This window comes from Rhinatrema bivittatum, chromosome 1 (genome assembly GCF_901001135.1).
Source record: "Rhinatrema bivittatum chromosome 1, aRhiBiv1.1, whole genome shotgun sequence".
Lineage (NCBI taxonomy): Eukaryota > Metazoa > Chordata > Amphibia > Gymnophiona > Rhinatrematidae > Rhinatrema > Rhinatrema bivittatum.
Window position 1 is genome coordinate 310369037 of NC_042615.1, and position 25559 is coordinate 310394595.

The window sequence follows — 25559 nt, forward strand, 5'->3', positions numbered from 1 at the left end:
GATAGGTATTGTTCGTTGTAGCATGAGGTTACCGCCTGAATCCTCCTCAGTGTTCCTCCAGACTCCCCACCCTTTCTGATGTAGTGCTTCGTAGAACACGCACCGACCCTCGAGTTAGAACTCTTGCTCCTGCTACAGTCCAGAGCTCCGGGCTCAGCGGGGATGAGGGTTTTACTCCTGGTATTTTCCCATTCCAAAGAGAACAGGCGGTCTCCACCCCATCCTTGATCTCCGGGCCTTAAACAGGTTCTTCCACAGAGAATGGTTCAAAATGGTATCCTTGGGTACCCTACTTCCACTTCTGCATCAAGGGGAATGGCTCTGCTTTCTGGATGTACAGGACGCCTATGAGCACATTGCCATTTTTCCACCTCATCGTAAATATCTGCGCTTTGTAGTAGGCCACCAGCACTTCTAATACAGGATTCTCCCCTTCAGGCTAGCCTCCGCACCCTGGGTCTTCACAAAGTGCTTGGCAGTGGTGGGGAGTACATTTGCGCCGGAACGGGGTGCATGTGTTCCCATATCTGGATGATTGACTCATCAATAGTTCGAAAGAGGGAGCCCTTCAGTCCCTGAACGTGATGTTGAGCCTCCTCCAATCAATGGTGTTCCTCATAAACTACCCGAAATACCAGCTGACTCCGTCCCAGTGACTCAACTTCATCGGAGCAGATCTGGACACCTCGGTAGCCAAGGCATTCCTTCCCAGCGAACGCATAGCCACCCTGGCTGGGCTGGCCATTTCCATTCGTCGCCAACAGACAGCCTCAGCCTGCCTGCTCCTGAAGTTGCTGGGTCACATGGCATCTTCGGTGCAAGTCACCCCAATGGCCTGCCTGGCCAAGAGGGTCGCGCATTGGACTCTGCAGTCTCAGTGGCACCAAGCCTTTCAAGAAGTCTCTGCACTGGTCTGGATAACCGACCCACTCCAGCTCTCCCTCGCCTGGTGGGTGCAGGAATCCAACCTGAGCAAGTGACTTCCTTTTCAACCTTCAGCTGCTGAGATGATCTTGACTATGGATGCCTCCAACCTAGCCTGGGGGGCCCATGTCCATGGCCTCCACATGCAAGGGGTGTGGTCAAAGGCCGAGGTGAGCTGCCACATAAACTTCCTGGAACTCTGGGCGATGGGTGTGCACTCTATGCATTCCAGGACTGCCTGTCCAACAAGGTCGTCTTGATCCAGACAGCAACCAAGTGGCCATGTGGTACGTGAGCAAACAGGGGGGCACAGGCTCTTATCTCCTCTACCAAGAGGCGGCGCAGATTTGGGCCTGGGCCCTGTCACGTTCCTTGCTCCTGTGGGCCATCTACCTGGCAGGGACCGAGAATGTGGTGGCAGACTGCCTCAGTCTGACATTCCACCCCCACGATTGGTCCCGAAACACCTCGGTGGCAGACATGATCTTCCGCCGGTGGGGTCGGCCGGATGTGGATCTATTTGTGCCCTCGCAGAACCACAAGGTGGACTGCTTCTTCTCCCTGCACAAGGAAGGACAGAGACCAGCCATGGATGCCTTCGCCCACTCCTGGAGTGCGGGTCTCCTGTATGCATACTCTCAGATTCTGCTTGTAGGTAAGACTCTCGTGAAGCTACAACAGGACAAAGGCTCCATGATCCTCATAGCCCTGCATTGGCCGTGTCAGGTCTGGTTTCCGATACTCCATGACCTGTCTGTCCAGGAGCCCATTCACCTGGGCCCCTCGCCCGATCTCATCATGCAGGATCTGTGCAGGCTATACCACCTGAACCTCCAGTCGTTGTCCCTAACGGCCTGGATGTTGAAAGGCTAGTACTATAGTCCCTTGACCTTTCTTATAATGACTCGCAAGTCCTGGTAGCTTCGCATAAGCCTTCCTCACGGAAGTCTTACCAAGCAAAGTGGAGGAGATTCTCGTCCTGGTGCACGGAGGAGGGTCTGAACCCTTTCATTTGCCCCACTCCTTGGCTTTTGGACTACTTCTGATGCCTTTCGGAGTCTGGTTTTCAGACTACCTCAATCTGGGTGCATCTGAATGCCATCAGCGCCTACCACTGGGGAGCGGGCGACACTCCAGTCTCTGTGCAGCCCTTATTAGGGCGCTTTGTGAGAAGCTCACTTCAACTGAAGTCTCCACTACGTCGTCCTGTTGTGGCCTGGGATCTCAACATAGTGCTGGTGTGGCTCATGCGGCCTCCATTTGAGGTCCTGTGCTCCTGCGAGTTCAAACACCTCACCTGGAAGGTCATCTTCCTAGTAGCGGTTACTTCTACTCGCAGTCAGTGAGCTGCAGGCCCTAGTGACCTATCCGCCTTACACGAGGTTCTTCCACGACAGGGTGGTGCTGCACACTCTAAGTTCCTGCCTAAGGTGGTGACTGACTTTCACCTGAATCAGTCCATCGTGTTGCTCGCCTTTTTCCCACGACCACACTCTCATCCAGGTGAGCTGGCTCTGCATACCTTGGACTGCAAGCGTGCTCTCTCCTTTTATTTAGAGCACACCGCAGCCCACAGGCAGTCCACACAACTCTGTCTCCTTTGACAGAAATAGACTTGGAGTTGTGGTGGGCAAGCAGACCCTGTCTAATTGGTTGGCGGACTGTATTGCTTTCTGCTACCAGCAAGCAGGCCTTCCGCTCGAGGGCCAAGCGACAGCACTCTCAGTGAGGGCCATTGTAGCATCTGTAGCTCACTTCAGGGCAGTCCCTATTGCCGAAATCTGCAAGGCCACGACGTGGAGTTCCCTCCACACCTTTGCAGCCCATTAGTCTGGATAAGGACGGTCAACAGGACAGCATCTTTGGCCAGTCTGTCCTCCGTAACCTGTTTCCAGTGTGAGAACCCAACTCTCCCTACTTAGGGCCCGTTATGAGGTTCAGACTGCTCCCGTTGTTGCCAATAGCACCCCTGTTGTTGGGCTTGCACTTTATTGGGTGCTTGTTGGCCTAGGGAGTTCTGGGGGCAGCTTGGTATTCACCCATTTGTGAGGACTACTATCCTGTTTGTCCTGGGAGAAAGCAGAGTTGCTCACCTGTAACAGGTGTTCTCCCAGGACAGTAGCATGTTAGTCCTCATGAAACCCGCCCACCACCCTGCGGAGTTGGGTTTGCCTGCGTTTTGTTGTTTTTATTTTTTCTCGTAATTTTTCTGCTTTGAAACGAGACTGAAGGGGGACCTCTTGTGGCCATGGGGTTGCTGGCATGCTGAGCATGCTCAGTGTCTTTTACAAAATGTGTCCCCTTATCACTATGAATTGACTCTGGAATCTCATACCTCAGGATAAATTCTCTCAATAGAATCTTAGCTACAGAGATTTCATCTGCTTTTACCACAGGAAAGCCTCCCCCCACCCTGAGAAACAGAAAATCATTGTTAATGCATATTTATAATTTTGACACAAGGGCAACTCAATGAAATCAATTTGGATCTGCGCTACAAATGTGCAGGTGTGATAACCAAACCTTTAGATGCCTTTACAAATTGCATTGCATGCATTGAGGATATTTCGTAGTGGCCAAAGCCTTGACCACTGAAATTATTCCCCACCAGTGCTAGAAAAAAAACAACAAATAATGCTAAAGGAGTTGCATGAGATGCCTGATGTATTGATAGTAAAATGTTGGGCAATACAAATTGGGGGCCTACTACCTCACCATTCGGGCCAACCGCAATTTATTCTGTCCCTGAATTTTTACTGTGACCCCTCCTTTAGCCCATAGTTTCCAATAGTCTTTATCCTGTGCTTGCCAGGGAACCAAATTGTCAGAACTGAAATCTGCATTTTCATTAGGTGGTGTTTGCAACATTAGTTGGTATCTAACAACTCCCACAGTGTAATTTGCCAAGGCTGCATACTTAGCTGCTTCATCTGCCAGGTTCTTACCCCTGGTTACATTTGAGTTTTCTTTGCTGTGCCTTGCACATTTGACTACTGCCAGTTCAGAGGGAAGCTGAATTGCATCAAGCAAGACCTTAACAAAAGAACTATTTTTAAACCTCACCATTAGCAGTCAGAAATCCCCTCATTCCCTCATAGTGCTCCATTATCATGAACCACCCAAAAGCATAAGATAGACCTGTGAGGGGTAAGTCTTTGCCTCTTTGGTAAGGGCTACCAATTCTGCTGTTTGTACTGATGGGGCACGAGTAAGAGATCCGGCTTCCACCACTTCTCACTGGGTACACACAGCACATCCAACCTTCAGTGAACCTGTATCATCATGAAGAATGAAGCCATCTAAAAAATAAACTGCATCAGCATTAGATAGGGGGACATCTTTTAAACCTTCCCTGATATTCCCTGTCTGTAAAAGAAGTTCATATTTTTGTCATACGTTCCAAGGTAATTACCTGTGTCTTTGCATTGTTTAAAACTGTGAACAAAGCATGTGGCAAGCAGAGATGCAAAGGGTGATACAGGATTAATGACTGCCTTGTGGCTTATCTCTTTCTCGTATTACTTGTTACAGAGGTTTAGCCAAAGAGGTAAAATCAGGAAGCCACATTCTTCAAAAATGTACCAATACCAGAAATGCTCATAACTTCTTTAATGTTGTAGGGACCTGTACCTTTAAAACAGCTTCAATTCACTCAGTGGTCATGCATTTCTCCACCTTAGACAGCAAGCTACCTAAATATTTCACTTGTAATTGACACATTTGAAGTTTGCCTTTTGACACCTTAAGACCTAATGATTGCAGGAAACAGCTCTACTTCAGTATCGCTAGGCAAATCTGGGTGAGACAATACAAGATGATCAATAACATACTGAAGTATATTATCTCCTGGGGATAACTGTGTCAGCTGAGGTAGGATACATGAAACTATAAATACTATAAGTCATTGTTAGTTCTGAATCCTTAAATTTAAAATTGGCCAGGAATTATTTTGGTGTGATTAACTCTAATTAGACACTTAGAAAAACAGGGGTGTGACATAATTTTAATTAATAAACTACTTTAGCATTGAATATATATATGTGTATATATATATATATACACATATACATATATATATTTTTTTTTAGATCGACTTCTCCAGGGTGCCTTATTTAATATTTAAATTGGCTACCGTGATAAAAAGGACATGCTAGGGGAAATTGTGTGCCCCCTAGCACCTCCTATGCAGCGGGCACCCAGGAGAGGTGGCTGTCAGTGGGTTAGGAAAACAGACGCTTAATTGAGCATCCCTTTTTCTAACCTGACCATCTGCATGCTTTAAAAAAAAAAAAAATTTATTTAAAGGTTCTCCTTTTTGTTCCTCCGACTTAATATCGCTGATATTAAGTTGGAAGAAGTAAAGAAAAGCAGTATTTTCTACTTTTCTATACGCTTTTTGGGCTACTCAAATTAATGCCTGCTCTGGGCATGTGTTAATTTCTGAGAGTAAAAATGTACACATCAGGTGCTTGTTTTATTTTTTTTTTAATCGGGGAGAATAGGTATTAGCCTCATCAACATGCATTTACTGCGAGAAAGAGATAAGCCACAAGGCAGTTATTAATCCTGTATCACCCTTTGCATCTCTGCTTGACACATGCTTTGTTCACAGTTTTAAACAATGCAAAGACACAGATAATTACCTTGGAACGTATGACAAAAATATGAACTTCTTTACAGACAGGGAATATCAGGGAAGGTTTAAAAGATGTCCCCCCTATCTAATGCTGATGCAGTTTATTTTTTAGATGGCTTCGTTCTTCATGATGGTTCACTGAAGGTTGGATGTGCTGTGTGTACCCAGTGGGAAGTGGTGGAAGCCGGATCTCTTACTCGTGCCCCCATCATATTTTAATTTTAAGTTTTTTAATTTTTATATATTGTTTCTTTACTGAACTGATAATGTGAGTGGACAAAACTTAAATCTTAAAGCCCTTTATGATTTTGAAAAATAGTCCTTTGAAATTAAAAAAATAACAAGTGTACTTAGCTAAATATGGCAGCCAGCGTGAACTCTGCATTCACTCCTGGTTGTTCGATGCTCAGCGTTTCGCCTGGGTGGGCTGCTTCAGGGAGAATTTATGCTGTTTATGATGGACTAAAAAGACTGAAGTGTGACGGCATCCGTTGAATGTATCTTTTTGAAAATGTGCTGGCTGCTGATAATCATGTATATGAACATTGTAACATCACTGAATTGCAAACATACTTTGTAACTATTTTTTCTAATTTCATTACCGGATTTGCATTGTAGATTATAAGGGTAGTAACCGCCACACCAGCAAGTTACTCCCATGCATTCTTCTTCATTTTCATTCTTTAGCCTTTAGGGATTCCACAGTATTCTTTTTTACTCTTTTGGTTTTACCACCTCTTTTAGAAGGGCATGCCAGGCATCTACCATCTTCTCCTTGAAAAAATATTTTCTGACGTTAGTTCTGAGACGTTCTCCCTAGAGTTTCATTTCGTGACCCCTAGTTCTACTGTTTTTGTTCCAGCAGAAAAGGTTTGTTAGAACATCATGAAAACCTTTCAGGTATTTGAAGGTCTGTGTCATATCACCTCTGCGCCTCCTCTCTTCCAGGGTATATATATTCATATCCTGCATTCTCTCTTCATAGGTTTTCTGATACTGAGCCCACACCATTTTGGTGGCTCTTCTCTGGATTGCTTCCATCCTGTCTCTATCTCTTTTGAGATAAGGACTCCAGAACTGAGCACAGTACTCCAGATAAAGCCTCACCAAGGACCTGTTCATGGGCATCACCATCTCCATTTTCTTACTGATTATTCCTCTCTATGCAGCCCAGCATTCTCGTGGCTTTAGCTATCACTTTGTTACATTACTTCACCATCTTCAGATCTCCAGACACTATTACCCCAAGATCCCTCTCTTGGTCTGTGCACATCAGTTTTTCATCCCCCGTCCTATACAGCTCTTTTGAATTACCACATTCCAGGTACATGACTCTGCACTTCTTGGCATTGAATCCCAGCTGCCAAATCTTTGACCACTCTTTAAGCTTTCGTAAATTAATTTTCATTCTCTCTACTCCTTCAGGTGTGTCCACTCTGTTGCAGATCTTGGTATCATCTGCAAATAGACAAACTATACCTTCTATCCCTTCTGCAATGTTGCTCATAAAGATACTGAGCAGAATCAGTTCCAATACTGATCCCTGTGGCACTCCACTTATCACAGCATGCTCTTCAGAGTAGGTTCCATTTACCATTACACACTGTCTCCTATCATCAACCAGTTTGTAATCCACACCACCACCTTGGTGTTCACTCTCAAGCTTCTCATTTGTTCATGAGGGACGGTATCTAAAGCTATGCTGAAATCCATGTAGATGACATCGAGTGCTCTTCCTCGATCCAATTATCTAGTCACCCAATCAAAAAAATCAGTCAGATTTGTCTGATAGGATTTTCCTTTGGTGAATCCATGCTGCCTCGGGTCCAGCAACTTGTAGATAGTTCAGTATCCTTTCTTTCAGCAGCATCTCCATTAATTTTCCCACCACCGAGGTGAGGCTAACTGGCCTGTAGTTTCCAGCCTCCTCTCTGCTACCAGTCTTATGAAGCGGAACTACAACCGCTCTTCTCTAATCTCGCATCATCACTCCTGATTCCAGGGATCTGTTTAACAAGTCATTTAGTGGACCTGCCAGGACATCTCTGAGTTCTCTTATTGTCCTGGGATGTACCTCATCTGGCCCCATGGACTTGTCCACATTCAGTTTTCCTAGCTTTTCCATACATACTCTTCTGTAAAGGTTGTTGTGACTAGCCCATTCCCTTCTATGGTCTTGTCAACCAGCAACAGTCCTTCTCCAGGGTCGTCTTTAGTGAACACCGAACTGAAGTATTTGTTTAATATATCTGCCATTTCCTTGTCTCTTGATTACATTGTTCCATGTCACTTTTCAAGTTCTCTATACCACTTTGGGATTTCTTTCTTTCTCATATATCTGAAAAATGTTTTGTTACTACTTTATCTCTCTGACAATCCTTTCTTCTGCTTGACCTTTTGCTTTTCTTATTTTGTCACCCTCAGTTTCACAAGGTATTGTTCCCTGTGTTCCTCTTTTTGGGATCCTTTATACTTCCTGAACGCTGATCTTTTTGCCTTTATTTTTGTAGCCACCTCCTTTGAAAACCAAGTTGGTTTCTTTTTCCTTATACTTTTGTTTAGAGATGTGAATCGGAACCGGAATCTGTTCCGATTCCAGTTCCAATTCACATCGTTAATTTTTTTTTGTGCGGCCCGATCACGGTTTTGTTTTTCGGCTGCGCCCGAGCCAATAAACAAAAAAACCCACCCGACCCTTTAAAACTGTTCCCTTAGCTTTCCCCACCCTCCCGAACTCCCCCAAAACGTTTTACATGTACCTGGTGGTCCAGTGGGGGTCCCGGGAGCCATCTCCCGCTCTCAGGCCGTCGGCTGCCACTAATCAAAATGGCGCCAATGGCCCTTTGCCCTTACCATGTGACAGGGTGTCTGTGCCATTGGCCAGGCCCTGTCGCATGGTAGGAGTAATGGACGGCCGGCGCCATCTTTAAAAATGGCGCGGGCCATCCAGTGCTCCTACCATGTGACAGGGGCCGGCCAATGGCACGGATACCCTGTCACATGGTAAGGGCAAAGGGCCATTGGCGCCATTTTGATTAGTGGCAGCCGACGGCCTGAGAGCGGGAGATGGCTCCCGGGACCCCCACTGGACCACCAGGTACATGTAAAAAGTTTTGAGGGAGTTCGGGAGGGTGGGGGAAGCTAAGGGAACAGTTTTAAAGGGTCAGGGTGGGTTTAGTGATTGTTTTGGTGTGCCGTTTTTTCCGCCCTCCCCCAAAACGATAAGAGAACCCCAGGAACAAAATCATGGGGTTCTCTTATCAGGAGCCCCCGATTTCTGACGATTTTGAAAATATCGTCCGATATTTTCAATCGTCCGAAGCCCGATTCACATCCCTACTTTTGTTTACTTTTCTAAGATATAGATTTGTTGCCTTTGTAATAGCTCCTTTTAATTTAGTTCACTATTGTTCCACCTCACCCATTTTCTCCCAGTCTTCTAGTTCTTCCTCCAGGTACATCCCCATTTTGTCAAAGTCCATATTTTTTAAATTCAAAACTCGGGTCTCCGTGTGACTTCTTTACATTTTATTCATGATATCAAACCATACCATCTGATGATCACTTGTACTCAGGTGGGCACCTGTCCGGACATTAGAGACATTATCTCCATTTGTGAGCAGTAGGTCAAGTATCGCACCCTTCCTCGTGGGTTCCATTACCACCCTTCTCCAGTCCTGCGGCACTACTCCCGTCTTCAAGGATCTGTTGAACAGAACACTGAACCCTTCGGAAGTTCTCGGATGTGAATCATCCGGTCCCATGGCCTTGTCCACTTTCAGTTTTCCTCCCAAATACGGTACTTTCTTCTGTAAATGGGGATGTGTCTGCCCCACTGACATCTGTACTCTTGCTAGCCAGCAATGGTCCTTCTCCAGAGTCTTCTCTAGTGAAAACCAAGCTGAAGTATTTGTGTAATATTTCTATTTCTTCATCTTTGTCCACACTTCGCTCCTTGTCACCTTTCAATCTTACTATGACACGTCTGGTCTTCCTCTTTTCTCTGACATATCTGAGAAATGGTTTGTCACCACTCTTTACCGCTTTGGCAATCTTTTCTTCCATTCAAACTTTTGCAATCCTGATTTCTTTCCTCATTTCCTTCAACTTCAGATATTCTTTTGGAGTTCTTTGTACTTTTTGAATGCTGATCTTTTTTCCTTTATTTTCTCAAAATAAATTCCCAAATTAGTGCTTCTGGGAATTCATTTTGAGGGAAATACAATAGCTAATGCCTTCCAGGGTCCTCATCTGGTAGAAATGTAAATCAGATAGTTAATACAATTAATTAAGAAATTATGGTCTCTAAAATCCATTATTTTCATCCATTTGAGCCAATGACGTACTAGGGAGAGCATCCAGACTCTGTGGAAGCAATTTAGGCACAAGGCTGAGACTATTGCCTTTTCAGAAGTGTTAACTTCATGGAAAGAAGGAAAAGTTAAGCCTTATAGACAACTTCAATATGTGGCTCAAAACCTGGCGCTGTCTATATAATTATGGATGCCCAATTGTTAGATACAAAGCTTGACACCATGTTGACTCGGTTGGTGTGAAACAATGATCTTTAATGTCACTGGGACCTCTCATAGGAGTGTGCAGGAATTTTTGTTTTCATTTTACTTTTGTCCAAACCTCTCCCCATGCTTGGAATGCCTTTACTCAGTCCATGTAATCTTATGCATACATGACACGTGCAAGTACGTTTAACTGCATATTGGATGGGCAATTGTACAAACGGGCCATTTCTGCAGGTAAAGTATTGTTTTACTAATAGAAATGCCTTTGAAAACTAGTCTCTAAAAAGTATATTTTAAAAGGAGTGCACGTGCGCCCATAAACGCGCATATTGAACACACGAGCAAAGATATACTTAATTTTATTTCGTATGTGCCAATACACGTATCATTTAAAATATCCCTGCCGCACGTATGTGACCATATGGGGGAGGGGAGAAAGAGACAGACAGGCACAGCCAGACAATCTGACACTATATCTCCCACTGTAAGAGGGGCACTTTCAACTCAGGCTGAGTTTTTTTTTTGGGGGGGGGAGGGGCGGTGTTACAAGGGTCTGCAGACCAATGTAACACTGCCCCCTCCCCCCAATCCACCCCGAGTTGAAAGTACCGCTTATACAGTGGAAGATATAGTGTCAGATTGTCTAGCTGTGTCTGTCTGTCTCTCTCTCTTCCCCCCCCCCCCCCCCCCACACACACATGTTCTGGACCCCTCTGGCTCAAAATCTGCAAACTTGCACCTCATCAGGACCGGTAGTAAAATTACGCAGGTAACATGGCGCGCGTTGCCATGTTCAGCCTTCGCAAAATTCGAGGTTATGCATGTAACTCTTGGCCCTATCCTGGAACGCCCATGCTCTGTCCCTTTTTTCCTCCTTATTCTTGACCCGTGCATAGGTATGTACGCATGTACTTCCCGGCTTCTTAAAATTCGTGTGGCTCGCACGTGGCCCATATACGCGTGTGTGGGGCCAATTTTGCACGAGCATTGCTTTTACAGTCTACCTGTTAATGTATATTTGAAAATCTTTATTTTAGGCAAAAACGAAAAGAAAGACGGCAGAAGAGAAAACGAGAGCGTCTGTCCCAGCCAGAGCTGAGCATGCATGGCAGTGACAGGAAACGCATTCGCAGAGACATTGTACCCAGCGCACTCCGTCTTATTGTGGACTGCAGCTTTGACAGTTTGATGACATTAAAAGTTAGGTTGGGTATATTATCTTGTGGTTTTAATGTTCTGCCTATCTATGTGGACTGGATGTGTAATATGAAGTATTCAGGTGGATAAAGTTTGGGCCAAGGTGTGTTGTGAAAGCTGCTTTTAAACTTGTCTCTGAAACATATTTTACTGTTCATCAGTATAAATTTAGCTTAAAGAGGCTTAATCCCTGAAGTGACAGTTTCCTGCATTAAGCACTCGCCTTTAAAGGAACACTTAAATCTGTCTAGCTCTAAAGGAATCTTGTGTGCAGTTGTTACATAAGGTTATTTAGTGGTATATGGCTTTGGTGGCAGAAAGTAATTTCATATTGAACGTTCGTTCCTTTCTCATTAATTATGTATGATCCTCTGTGATCCTCCTTAAACAACTATGAAATGTGTGGATTATACATTTTTAAACATAAATACATTTAACTTAAGATGTTCTTCCAGTTGCCAAGTATCCAATTATCTTTTAACACAATTGTTTCCCAAACTGTTCTGTTGACCCCTGTTTTCAGGATATCCATAGTGAATTTGTATGAGATAAATTGGCATACATTGGAGAAAAAGCATATATATATTTTGTTTATTTAAATATATCATGCATACTCCATTTAAGCAGCAGTTACTTTAACCTTCAGCATGTTTGTGGTGTTATCATATGGTTGCTCACGCCTTTTTCATTGGTAGCTTGAGGCAAGGAACATTCAGGTACAGTGAGTATTTCCCCGTCCCCAAAGGGCTTACAGTGGAGGGTGGTTCCTGAAGCAATGAAGGGTGACGTGACTTGCTCAAGGCCACAAGGATCATCAACAGGATTTGAATTCTGACTTCCCTGGCTCTCAACAGCTGCTCTGACCACTGGGCTGCTACTGCTTCAGAATTTGGGTATTCCGTTTGGCTTATAATTTGCTTGTGTTCCAGATGAGTTTGGGAAGAAAGCATTTTTAAAACCTCCACAATGCCTTTTTATTTTCTAGGATGTTAAAAAGCTTAACAAGCAAATTCAGAGATGCTATGCGGAAAATCGCAGATCACTACATCCTGTACAGGTATGTCATCAAAACCAGACAGTAACTCTGAGGAGCAGCACATTGTACATTCTTTATTTACAGTGTGCGGTTTGTAGGGCAAGATATGTTCACAATTTTATTGAGGCATAAAAGTATGGCAGGGGATTACTAGCCTTCAGAATGCCTCTTTGAGATATTGTATTTCAGAATTAAATAAGATTATACAAAAGATATTTGCCTACAAAAGTTAATGTATATTCAAGTACAAGCTTCATTCAATCGGCCAAATACAAAGTAGATTTTATTTATTTATTTTTTTAACAGAGGCTTAAAAATAAGCCAGGCAAGCAAGTCTTATTGCTTGCAGTTCTAACAGGTTGATGTGAAAATGAAGTGACCAGAGGTCCTGAGTCATAAAATCTTGCATTATGTTTTCCAGGGAAGGCAAATAAAGATGGAGCATAAGTCCTACATACATGGCAATTTCAAATTTGGTAAAGCCCGTATTCTTTGAGAATACTTAACGCTTATGTACAAATTCACAGGAAGAGCTTTTCAGCTAGAGTCCAACTTTGTTGAGAAAGATGCAATGTATTCTGCCACAAATGCCTGAAATGATGGGTAGCATATCCTGATTGTTTCTGAGTTCTTTATCAAGAACTAATTTACAGGTTTGTTTTCACAATCATTGAATTCTTCAAGAGTGTGGATTAGCTGTAGAGCCCTTCTATCTTCCCAGAGGCTTGCTTTTCCTCCCACCCTAACATTTCTAAGCCCTGTCCCCGATGTTACTAGTGTGACTCCTTAGTCCCTTCTGGATGATAACTTTAGCTCAGGACTTGCCAAATTTGTCCTGGTGACCCCACAGGCAGATTTTCAGGATATCCACAAAATATGCATGAATTAAATTTATGCAGATTTATTTCATGTATATTCATTGAGGATATCCTAAAAACTCAGCAAGTTCTAGATTAACCAGGGTAGCTATGGGAAGCCCTGTTCTAGCTCCTTGCCCCACTCCTTTTTAGTGATACCTCCATGATTCTTCCTTCTCCTACCTTTTCACCCTCCCTGTCCTAATGCTAATGATACTTTACACAAAAACATAAGATTTGCCATACTGGGTCAGACCAAAGGTCATTCAAGCCCGCTATCTTGTTTCCAACAACAGGCAACACGTTTTTTTAAATTAAAAAAAACAAAACAGTGGCTAATCCAGGTCACAAGTACTTGTCAGGATCCAAGGGGTAGATTCCAAGCTGTTTCTCCCAAGGCTAAGCAATGGATTTCTGAGCTCCACCTTAATAATGGTTTATGGACTTTTCCTCCAGGAACTTGTCTAAACCTTTTTTAAATGCAACTACATAAACCGCTTTCACCACATTCTCTGGCAATGAATTCCAGAGCTTAATTATACATTGAGAAAATAAAATTATTAGTTTTAAATATATCACCTAGTAACTTCATTGTATATCCCCTGGTCTTTGTACATTTTGAAAGTATAAGCCAATTAATTTTACTTGTTCCACTCCACTCATTATTTTATAGACCTTTACTCTTAGCCGTCTCTTCTCCAAACTGAAGAGTCCTAATCTCTTTAGCTTTTCCTCATTGGGGAATCATTCAATATCTTTGTGAGTGTCATTGCAAATGGGATAGAAGGTAAGGTTTGTCTTTTTGCGGATGATACTAAGATCTGCAACAGAGTGGACACGCCGGAAGGAGTGGAGAGAATGAGACAGGATTTAAGGAAGCTGGAAGAGTGTTCGAAGATATGGCAGCTGAGATTCAATGCCAAGAAGTGCAGAGTCATGCATATGGGGATGTGGAAATCTGAAAGAACTGTATTTGATGGGGGTGAAGGGCTGATGTGCACAGAGCAGGAGAGAGACCTTGGGGTGATAGTGACTAACCATCTGAAGTCAGCGAAACAATGTGACAAGGCTAAACCCAGAAGAATGCTGGCCTGCATAGAGAGAGGAATATCTAGTAAGAGAAAGAAAGTGATGATCCCCTTGTACAGGGCCTTGGTGAGGCCTCACCTGGAGTACTGCATTCAGTTCTGGAGAGCGTATCTTCAAAGGGACAGAGACAGGATGGAGGCGGTCCAGAGAAGGGCGACCAAAAAGGTGGATGGTCTTCATAAAATGACTTATGAGGAGAGCTTGAAGAACCTAAATATGTATACCCTGGAGGAGAGGAGGAGCAGGGGTGATATGATATAGACTTTCAGATACTTGAAAGGTTTTAATGATCCATGGTCAGCAACAAACGTTTTCCATTGGGGAAAAATCAGTAGAACTAGGGGTCATGATTTGAAACTCCAGGGAGGAAGACTCAGAACCAATGTCAGAAAGTATTTCTTCACGGAGAGGGTGGTGGATGCCTGGAATGCCCTTCTGGTGGAAGTGGTGAAGACTAAAACTGTGAAGGATTTCAAAGGGGCATGGGATAAACACTGTGAATCCATAAAGGCTAGAGGATGGGAATGAAGAGAAGAGCCATGGGGGTGGCTTGCTGGAATGGTGGCTACTACCTGGTGATTACTACCCTTACTCAATAAGCCTTCACATAGTTAATGCAACTCCAACATTGCTCTCTGCTTCAGCGGCAAGTGGCAATGTGGAAAAGAGGATTTGCATTCAGACAAGAACCAACAAGGACTGAACTACACAGTCTGAGTAAACAAATAAGCATGGGGGTTGCTTGCTTATTGTGGCGGTTACTACCCTAAATCAGTTAAGCCTGATACTTCACTTTGAATGCATATACAGCGTTGCTCTCTGCTTCAACGGCAGAGGGAAATGTGGAAAAGAGGATTTACATTCAGACAACATCCAACAAGGCATTGATCTGTGCAGTCTGGTAAACGAGCCTCGGGGTAACTTGCTTGATGCGGTGGTTATTACCCTTAACCATTAGCCTTATGATTCACCTTTGATGCAACTCCAACTTTACTCTCTGCATCAACGGCAGGGGGTGACAGGAAATTCGAATCAGTTACCAACAAGGGCTCTGAACTTGGTGGTCGGTGAAACAGTTAAGTATGGGAAAATAAGTGTGGGAGCTTGCTGGGCAGACTGGATAGGCCATTTGGTCTTTTTTCTGCTGTCATTTCTATGTTTCTGTTCCATCCCCTTTATCATTTTGGTTGCCCTTCTCTGTACTTTTTCTAATTCTGCTATATCTTTTTTGAGATGTGACTAGAACTACACACAATACTCAAGGAGCAGTTGCATCATGGAGCAATAGAGAGATTGATATTCTCTGTTTAATTCTCCTTTCCTAATAATTCCTAGCATTCTATTTGCTTTTTTGGCTGCTGTACACTGAACAGAAGATTTCATCGTATTAACAATGATGCCTAGATCCTTTTCCTGAATGGTGACTCCTAACCATTCATTGTGTATCTATAATTTGGGTTACTTTCCCTAAGTGCATCACTTTGCACCTATCCACATTAAATTTCATTTGCCATTTGCATGCCCAGTCTCCCAGTCTTGCAAGGTCCTCTTGAAATTTCTCACAATCCTCTTGTGATTTAACAAATGTAAATAATTGTGTATCATTGGCAAATTGTTTTCATTGTTTTCATTTCCTGGTCATTTATAACTATTTTAAAAAGCACTATTCACCTTTCTCCATTGGGAAAATTTACCATTTAGCCCTATTCTGTTTTTTTTGTTTTTTTTTAAACTTTGATCCAGTTCACAATCCACAATATGACACTGCCCCCAACCCATGACTTTTAACTTCCTAAAAGGTCTCTCATGAGGAACTTTGTCAAATGTTTTCTGGAAATCCAGATAACAATATCAACTGGCTCACCTGTATCCAACTGTTTACACCCTCAAAAAAATGTAGCAGATTGGTGAGGCAAGACTTCCCTTGGCTAAATCCATGTTGCCTTTGTCCCATGAAACTATGCCTATTTATATGTTCTAACAATAGAAAATCAATATAACCCAGCTGGAAAAGAGCTCATGAATGGATATATCTAGCAACCGTCATAAATGGCCTCAATGAATTTGTGGCTTATTGATAAAGCCTATGATACTTAAGGCTGATATAATGATAGGTTGCAGATAGATTTGTTTATGCACCAACCGGTGCGATAAGGCTGGAGCACAATCACTGTATGCTTTGAGAAACTAGTGTGTGCACTTATCTTAGATTGCCACGTAGAGAGAGCTGGCTTGCACGGTCCTGAAGTTTGCCTCCGACACTGTAGTGTTTCGGAGCTTTATACTCCTTCCTCAGGGATCTCCAGGTGTAAACGAGCCATCTACATAATTATAATTGAGACGGCACACTGGCAGGTCACTCCAACACAGTGCACCGCATAAGTATTCGTCGCTTTTGAGCTAAGTACTGACCAGACAACATGGAATTTATGTAGATGGCTCGTTTACACCTGGAGATCCCTGAGGAAGGAGTATAAGGCTCCGAAACACTACAGTGTCGGAGGCAAACTTCAGGACCGTGCAAGCCAGCTCTCTCTACGTGGCAATCTAAGATAAGTGCACACACTAGTTACTCAAAGCATACAGTGATTGTGCTCCAGCCTTATCGCACCGGTTGGTGCATAAACAAATCTATCTGCAACCTATCATTATATCAGCCTTAAGTATCATAGGCTTTATCAATAAGCCACAAATTCATTGAGGCCATTTATGACGGTTGCTAGATATATCCATTCATGAGCTCTTTTCCAGCTGAATATTGATAATTTGATTTATTTATATGTTCAGCACTTTTGTTCTTTATGATAACTTCCAGCATTCTCCGAGGACAAGCAGGATGGTAATCCTCACATATGGGTCACATCATCAGATGGAGCCCGATGTGGGAAAACTTGTCAGTTTCTAGAAACTTTGACTAGGTACACTGAGCATGTTCAGCATACCCTATACCTCTTGTCCATATGGGATCCCTTTTCAGTCTCTCTTTTTTCCATGGAACTGTGAGCATCGTGGTTTGATTGAGCTCTAAAAACCTGGCTTTTACCTTGTGAAAAACTTTTTTTTTTTTGCGTTTTTTTGCAATTGTTTTCTTTGGTCTGTTGCCAGATCACTCTAGGTGCCTCCCAGTAGTGACCCCAGTCAGGGTTTTCAGCATTTTGGTTAAGTTTCTTTTCATGGTCAGCTCCCACCTGTAGTGGCAGTGAATCTGTGCCCACCAACCATAGACGCCCGCTGCCATCGTCCTTCTACCCTTTTATTTTGCCACGTCATGGCCACCTCCGGTTTTTGCCGAGGCCTCCAGTGCCCGAGGACCATATCGATCAGTGATCCTCATGAAGAATGCATCCTCTGCTTGGGGGATCACATGACATCTGGGGTTGCTGCTTGTGCGCCCAGATGACCCCGAAGGGATGTCTGCTTCGACTCGACAAGATGGATCAGCTCTTTGGGTTGAGGAAATCAAAACCATCGGCATCGAAGGACCTCTGAGCTGCACCAACGGACACTTTGCCATCGACAGCAGTGGGACCATCAGTTCCGTCGATGTCGCCGGTGGATAGGGGCACCTGAGACAGTCAGTTGTCTATTTTCCTCCGGGCCGAAGGTGCCAGGTTAATTGTCCTCGACCTCTGTACTGGGGAAGGATTGGGCCGAGTATAGGGGCAAGCCTAAGAAGCATTGGCACCAGTCCCTGTCTATTCATAGTGCTGGGCACAGGGATGCACTGTCGTTTGCCACTATGCCTCCAAAGTGACCCTGTGGTGAGGAGTGCCCATCCTCCATCGATGCCTGTGTTCTGTGACTGTCTCCACCGGTCCTGGTGCCAGTCGCCGATCCTCCTCGCGGGTTGAAGGAAGACCTATACACTCCTCCTTCCTCCCAGTTACTGTTGATATCGGCAACCTTCGAGGAGGAGCTGGAGCATCAATTCCAGCTGGCGGTCGAGTGGATGCTGCAGGGCTTCGGTTCTATGGCATAGATGACAAAGGAGCCTGTACCGCCCATCCTCGTACTGCTTCTGGAGAAGCTCAATGTGCTTATTGGTGTGTTACCGACCCAGCTGGCATTGGTTCCTGAGAAGGCAGCGGGGCACAGAGGCCTCATCATACTGATACGGTCATCGTCACCGGTTCCTCCAAGGAGAAAGCTCCATCGAGGCCAGCGAAGACAGAGGTCTATAGTACCCCATCCAGTTCCATCGGTGCCTGCACCTCTAGACTTAGGCCGAGCACCTAGGGCTCCATCTCCTGTGGGATGAGGGCCCCTATGACCCATGGGGGGATGATCAGACAGAATCCTCCTTCAAGAATTTGGATGGTCTTTCATCAGACCCTTCTCCTCCAGATAAGAGAAGGATGTCTCTGCTTGAGGACTTAACCTTCACAGGGTTTGTGAGGGTGATGGCGGAGGTCATCCCATTCCAGTTTTTGATGGAGGAGGATTCCGGGCACAAAATGCTTGAGGTCCTCCAGTTTGTGGAGCCTCCTACAGAGATCCTGGCGTTCCCAGTGCATGAGATTCTCAAGGAGTTGCTGCTGAGGATTTGGGAACAGCCCCTCACAGTGCCTCCCGTTAATAAGGTGGACGGGGTTTACGTCATCTAGAAGGCTGCTGAACTCAATAAGTGTCAGCTGCCTCACTAGTCAGTGGTGGTTGAATCCGCCTTTAAGAGGGCCAAGTGCAATCGGACCCATTCCTCAGCGTCCCCGGGGAAGGACACTCTTGGGAGGAAGGTATTCCAATGCACCATGCTTATTGCCCGCATTACTGCCTACCAGTTCTACATGAGCCAGTACTTGCGGGATATCTGGAATCAGGTGCAGGAGGTGGCTGAGCAGCTTCCCCAACAGCAGTAAGACACCTGCATGACTCTGGTGCACAGGGGTCTGGACTGTGGGAAACCTGAGGTCTGTGGGATCTACAATGTTTTCAAGATGGCATTGAGGGTCTCTGCAGCGCGAATTGATGCCCACAGAATGGCATGGTTGCGGGCCTCGGATCTCCAACCAGAGGTACAAGAATGACTTGCTGAAGTGCCGTGTACTGAGAGAATCTCTTCGGAGATAGGGTGAGGGATGCTGTGGCCCAATTGTGGGACAATCATGAAACCCTCCAACAACTCTCCACCAGTCCTGTCCTCTTCCAGGAGGCTGGGGCCAAGGAAGTCTTTCACCAGAGGAAATGATATACTCAGTCTCCTTGATCCCTTCAACCCCATCAGAGCTCCCGAGGCTGTCCCGGGCAGTAGAGAGTTCCCAAGACCCAGCTAGCTCCTTTGTGAACTCCGGGGATGGGGTTTTGACTAGGCCATAGAGGAGCCAGTTGCCCATACCCAGCACAGTGGTTCATCTGATCGGGGGCAGGCTGCATTTCTTTGCGAACCAGTAGCCCAGTGTAACCTAGAACTACTGGGTTTTGTCCATAATATGCCAGGGGTACCAATTAAATCTATTGAGTGTCTCGACAAATTGCCCTTCATGCCCATATTGGGGGCCGGTAGCAAATCAGGAGCAAATCAGCAAATCAGGAGAATTCCCGCCCTCTTTGCCCTGGTATACAGTTCAGACCGTCACCTCAATTGGACTTCATCAGAGCCCTGCTAGACATGACTCAGTCCAAGGCCTTTCAGCTGCGACAAAGGTCCATCACCTTGGTGGTCATTGTGGTGGAATTTCAACAGAGCCAGTAGGTATCAGCCTGGCACATTTTTAGGCTGTTGGGCCATGTGGCCGCGATGGTCCATGTCACTCCCTTGGCATGCATGCACATGCTCAGAGCCCAATGGACCCTGAGATTACAGTGGTGCCAAGCCACTCAGAGCTTCCAGGATTGCATCAGTCACCCCGTCTCTCAGGGACTCCTTGTCCTGGTGGTGGTTACTTTCCAATCTGGAATGGGGGATTTCCTTTTGGAGTCTCCCCACTCAAATTGTGCTAACCATGGATGCATGTACCCTGGGGTAGGGAGCTCATGTAGATGGGCTCGGCACCCAGGTTCTGTGGGTCCGCTCAGGAATGTTCTTGTAAAATCAACTTCCTGGCGCTCTGGGTGATCAGGTACGCTCTATGGGCTTTCAGAGGTTGTCTGTCCGACAAAGTTGTCCTCATCCAGACTGACCAACCAAGTAGCCATGGGGTATGTCAACAAGCAGGGAGGCACGAGATCGTACCTCCTGTGTCAGGAAGAAGTCCAGATCTGGTCATGGGATGGTGCTCAGAGCCCGTGTACCTGGCCGGGTCAGAGAACATGGTGGCAGACAGGCTGAGTCAAACCTTCAGACCCCACGAGAGTGGTCCCTGGACCAGAAGGTAGCAAATCAGATATTCTGCCTTTGGGGGAGCCCAAGCATAGATTTGTTTGCATCCCCCTGCAACAGGAATGTACCTCTGTTCTGCTCCCTTTCCAGGTCAGACGGCAAACCAGCCTCAGACGCCCTGGCCCGTCATTGGGGTAAAGGGTCTTCTGTACGCATATCCTATGATTTCCTTAGTACAAAGACTCTCATGAAGCTTTGCAAGGACAGAGGGACTATGATCCCTGTAGCCCCTCTTTGGCCAAGACAGGTCTGGTTTTCACTCCTGTGGGAGTTATCCTTCTGGAAACCGATCAGTCTGGGGACTTCCCCAGATTTCATTAGGGAAGATCGGGGCAGGCTGCAGCATCCCAACCTCCAGGCCCTGTCGCTCACAGCCGGGATATCGAGAGGTTAATCCTGCAGCCGCTTGATCTTTCTGAGGATGTGTCTTAGGTCTTGGCGGCTTCTAGAAAGCCTTCCACTAGAAAGTCCTATGGACTGATGAAGTGGAGGAGGTTTTCAGTGTGGTGTGAGCAGAAGATTCAAGATCCATTCTCCTGCCCCACAAAAAACTTCTTGCTTATCTTTACAACTTTCATAGGCTGACTTAAAAACCAGTTCTGTCAGAGTTCATCTTAGTGCAGTTGGCGCATACCACCATGGTGTAGATGGTGCGCCCCTCTCTGTATAGTCTATAGTTGTATGGTTCATGTGGGGCCTGCTTCAATTGAAGCCTCCCCTAAGACCTTATTTATTATTATTTATTTATTTAGAATTTTTATATACCGACATTCTTACATTAAAATGCAAATCATACCGGTTTACATAAAACAGAAAAAGCAGGAAAAAATATTTCCAGTCGAATACAGAGAACATTTATAATAAAATTGTTAACAAAGGCATAAAGTAGGAACTTGAAAAAAGGTTACTTAACAGAAAACGTAAAAGAAAAAATAGTAAATGAAGCACAAAGAGTTGACGTCGGGGGATGGTCACACATCGCAGTCACCCATTTCCCCTCACCTCCTGATGATAGTTCCGTTTCTTTTTTATTATACCTTCTGCTGTGTCTTGGGACCTCAATGTTGTGTTAGCTGATGAAAGCTCCTTTTGAGCCATTGCGCACCTGTGACCTCAGTTACCTGACCTGGAAAGTCATATTTTTGGTGGCAGGCACTTCAATGCGCAGGGTCAGCAAGCTCCAGGCCTTAGTGACTTATCCATCTTATACTAAGTTTTATCATGACAGGGTGGTCTTGCCTTCCCACCCTAATTTCCTGCCTAAGGTGGTGATGGATTTCCATCTTAACCATTAAATCATCCTGCCAGTTTTCTTTCCCAGACCCCATTCGCACCAAGGTGAATGAGCACTGCACAGTTTGGACCTCAAGCGAGCCTTAGCCTTCTATTTGGAGTGTTCAGAAGCCCATAGTCAGTTCACCCAGCTTTTTCTTTCTTTTGATAAGAATAGGTTGGGCGTTACCGTTGCATCTCCTCCTGTTATACCCGGGCGGGCCTGCATCTTGGGGTCATGTCAAGCCTTATTCTGTCAGAGCCGTGGCAGAGTCAATGGCCCACTTACGAGCAGTTCCCATGGAGGAGATCTGCAAGGCTGTGACGTAGAATTTTCTCCACACATTCATATCACATTACTGTCTAGATAGGGGTGACCGATGCAATGATAGGGTCGCCCTGTCTGGTCTCCAGAACTTGTTTGAGGGGTAGAACCCAACTCTCCTAACCTAAGGCCTGTTTAGGTTCAGGCTGTCTCCCTCCTCTGTTACCAACAACACTGTTGTTGTGCCTGTTGACACCTGGTTAGGTGTCTCTTTGTCCCCTTTTGTGTTGGGGGGCATCCTGTAGCTAGGGATTGACTCATGTGAAGACTACCATCCTGCTTGTCCTTGGATAAAGCAGAGATGTTTACCTGTAATATGTTCTCAGAGGACAGCAGGATTAGTCCTCACGAAAATTGCCCTCTCCCATGGAGTTGGGTTTCTCCTATATTTTATTTTATTTTATTTTAATTCTATGTTACAAGACTGAAGAGAGACCCCATGTGGACTTGTGGTATAGGGCATGCTGAGCATGTTCAGTGTGCCTAGTCAGTTTCCCACGTCGGGCTCCATCTGATGATGTTACCCATGTGTGAGGCCTAACACCCTGCTGTCCTTGGAGAACACCTGTTACAGGTAAGCAACTCTGCTGTTTGCCTGGGAGAGAAATCAGACTCACTAGTCTGTAGTTTCCTGTATCACACCTTGATCCCGTTTGAAAAATTGGTGTTACATTGGCAACCTTCCAGTCTTCAGGCATCATAGACTATTTTAATGGTAGCTCACAAATTAATAGCAAGTCTGCAATTTCATTTTTCAGTTCTTTCAGCACTCAGGGATTTATACCATCTGGTCCAGATGATTTGCTACTCTTTAGTTTCAGTTTGCCCTAGTATATCTTCCAGGTTCACTGAAATGTTTCAGTTCCTCTGAATCATACCTTTGTTCTGGCCTGGATATCTTTTATATTTTCCTTAGTGAAGACCTAAATAATTAATTTAGTCTCTCAGCTAAAGTTTAGTCATCACTAAGTGCCCCTTTTATCCCTTCATCCCTTCATGGTCCAACTGACTCCCTTGCAGGATTTTTACTTCAAACGTGCTTTATTATAAGTTTTTCCTGCCATGGCAAGCTTCTTTTCAAATTCCTCTCTGCCTTCCTTATCAATGCTTTGCATGTAACATGCTAGTGCTTATGCTGTTTCCCGTTATCTTCATTTGGATCTCTTTCCATTTCTTTAAAGATGCTCTTTCAGCTATTATGGTCTTTCACATCACCTTTTAACCATGCCGGAGGTCATTTAACCTTCCATCTTTTCTAATGTGTAGAGTATGTTTGGGCTTCCAAGATGGTTTTGTTAAATAATATCCATGCCTGATGTAAACTCTTAACCTTTGCAGCTGCTCTTTTCCGTTTTTTCCTAACCATTTTCCTGATTAATCATAGTCACCCTTTTGAAAGGTAAATGCTGTCGCAGTAAATTTTCCTAGCGTGTAGCCAGATGTACTCGGGACCAATGGGTTATGGCTCCCCTTCTAGCAGATGGAGATGGAGTCAGGTTTCAAAGCTGATGTCACCCTAGATATACCCCTGCAGTGACTTCAGCCATTCAGTATCTCTCTGTATCCTAGCAGATGTGAATGCTATCCCCACACCAGCAGCTGTGTTTAGCAAGATTGCAGTACTAGTTTGAAGAAGAAATGTACCTCTAAATTGAGAGAGAGATTGAGCCTCGCTCTCCTGCAGTGATACCTAATGGTCCCTCCCCCAGTTGAGAATTCCTGAAGTGATTTCCGAGATCCCTCAGAGGTGTGCCTTGATCCGGTAGCCAGCTCTCGGTGTGGATTTTGCTGCTGAAGTAGCTGAAAAGCAGAGGGTGCAGGAAGCTGAGTGCAGCGGTGACTGCCTAAGCCCTCTCCCTCTGCAGCCGAAGACAGTCTCTGTACTCAGCCAGTAAGCGCTGAGCCCAGGCAAGTAAAGAAAAACTCCTCCTATACAGAGATATGGAAGGGCTTTGGTAAGTCTTTCCTACGGTCTCCTTGCACAGCGAGCCATACAGATGTCGTTTCCAATCCCGTTAGGGCAAGGGAAGGGGGTTTCTGAGCAGATTGAGCGGCCCCCGATGGGCTAGGCCCCACTTCAGGCTCGGTAGGCACTCCATGTGGCTAGCCGTGCCAGTGCCATCTTGCACGCGGTTTGATGCGGCGCCATTTTCTCCCTTCATCCGTCGGTACACGAGGTGCGGGCCGGCCTTTTGTGAGCCTAACATACGTGCATAACCATGCGCATAATTGCATGCATGCTTTAGCGCACAATCTGACGCCTAATCTTACGAGTGTCGAGGTGGGTTTGTGTGCGCTCAAAAGGCGCTAACCGGCTGACGCACAAGCGGCAGAATACTATGATTCCGGCAACAAAGGAGCACAAGCGACGCTTCCTTTGTGCTGCCTGCCATCGTAGGGCTTCACTGTTTGACCTAGATTCTTTCCTTGTCAGCACTGAGAGGAAGACCAGGGAGGGCTGGACTCTCAGAACCTTTCCAAGTCCGGCCCCTCCCAGTCGGAGGAAGGGTCAGCCACGACTTTATCTGGTAGCACCCTGGATCTGAGCAATTCCAGGGCCGTGTCCTCCTTGGGAGAGGGCAGCTCAGTAACCCCTACCCCAGTTACTCCTGGGCTAAGCATGGACCCGGTGACCTTTTCTTGGTTGGAATTCTTTCAGGGCCTTCAAGCCTTTGTTCAAACACAGTCAGCTATTGCCCCTGCCCGCCTGAGCCACAACTGGGAAGGTCTTGCCCTCCCAGCCTTATCAGCATGCCTCAGGACATGCCTCGCCTCACCAAGGTTATCCCCACCATGGACGACAAAGGAGATGCGGACTCAATAGAGGACAGGGAAATCCCGCCAGGCCTGGAGCCATACCGGACCATGCTACGGTTTTTCCACAGAGATGAATTACCGGCCCTGGTCTCCCAGATCCTGAAGACACTGGGAATTCCTGGCATGGACCCTATGTAGGAACCAAAGAAGAATCCCATCCTAGTATCTCAACGAAAAGCCTTATGCTATTTCTCAATGGTGAAAGCCATCCAGGAATTGATTGACCTGAAATGAGACACCCCAGAAGCCAGTTTTAAAGGAGATCGGGCTTTGGAGGTCTTGTACCCTCTAGACCCAACGGCCAAAGAATACCTGTGTTTCCCGAAAGTAGATGCCCTGGTCTGTGCTGTCTCGAAGTGAACAACCATCCCAGTACAGGGAGGAGTGGCCTTGAAGGATGCTCACGATAGGCGGGTGGAATCTATCCTTAAGCAAGCCTTTGACATGACAGCAATGACACTGCAGATCGCTTCCTATTGTGCCCTGGTGGCTCGTTCATGTCTGCTTCTCTTGAGAGAGGCAGATAGCTGAGAGGTACATCCCAGAGAAGTGATCGAGCCCACCACGGCC

The 25559-nt window shown here is 45.5% G+C and overlaps 1 protein-coding gene across 3 annotated transcripts in view; it reads left to right on the forward strand.

The window, feature by feature from the left end:
* The window catches only part of TRMT10A (tRNA methyltransferase 10A), a 102180-nt gene that overhangs the window by 37748 nt on the left and 38873 nt on the right, over positions 1 to 25559 (forward strand). For all 3 annotated transcript variants that reach the window (XM_029597290.1, XM_029597281.1, XM_029597272.1), the window contains 2 exons: positions 11118 to 11280; positions 12263 to 12334. In XM_029597290.1, the coding sequence (XP_029453150.1) occupies positions 11118 to 11280; positions 12263 to 12334 (235 nt within the window). The remainder of the gene's footprint in view (positions 1 to 11117; positions 11281 to 12262; positions 12335 to 25559) is intronic.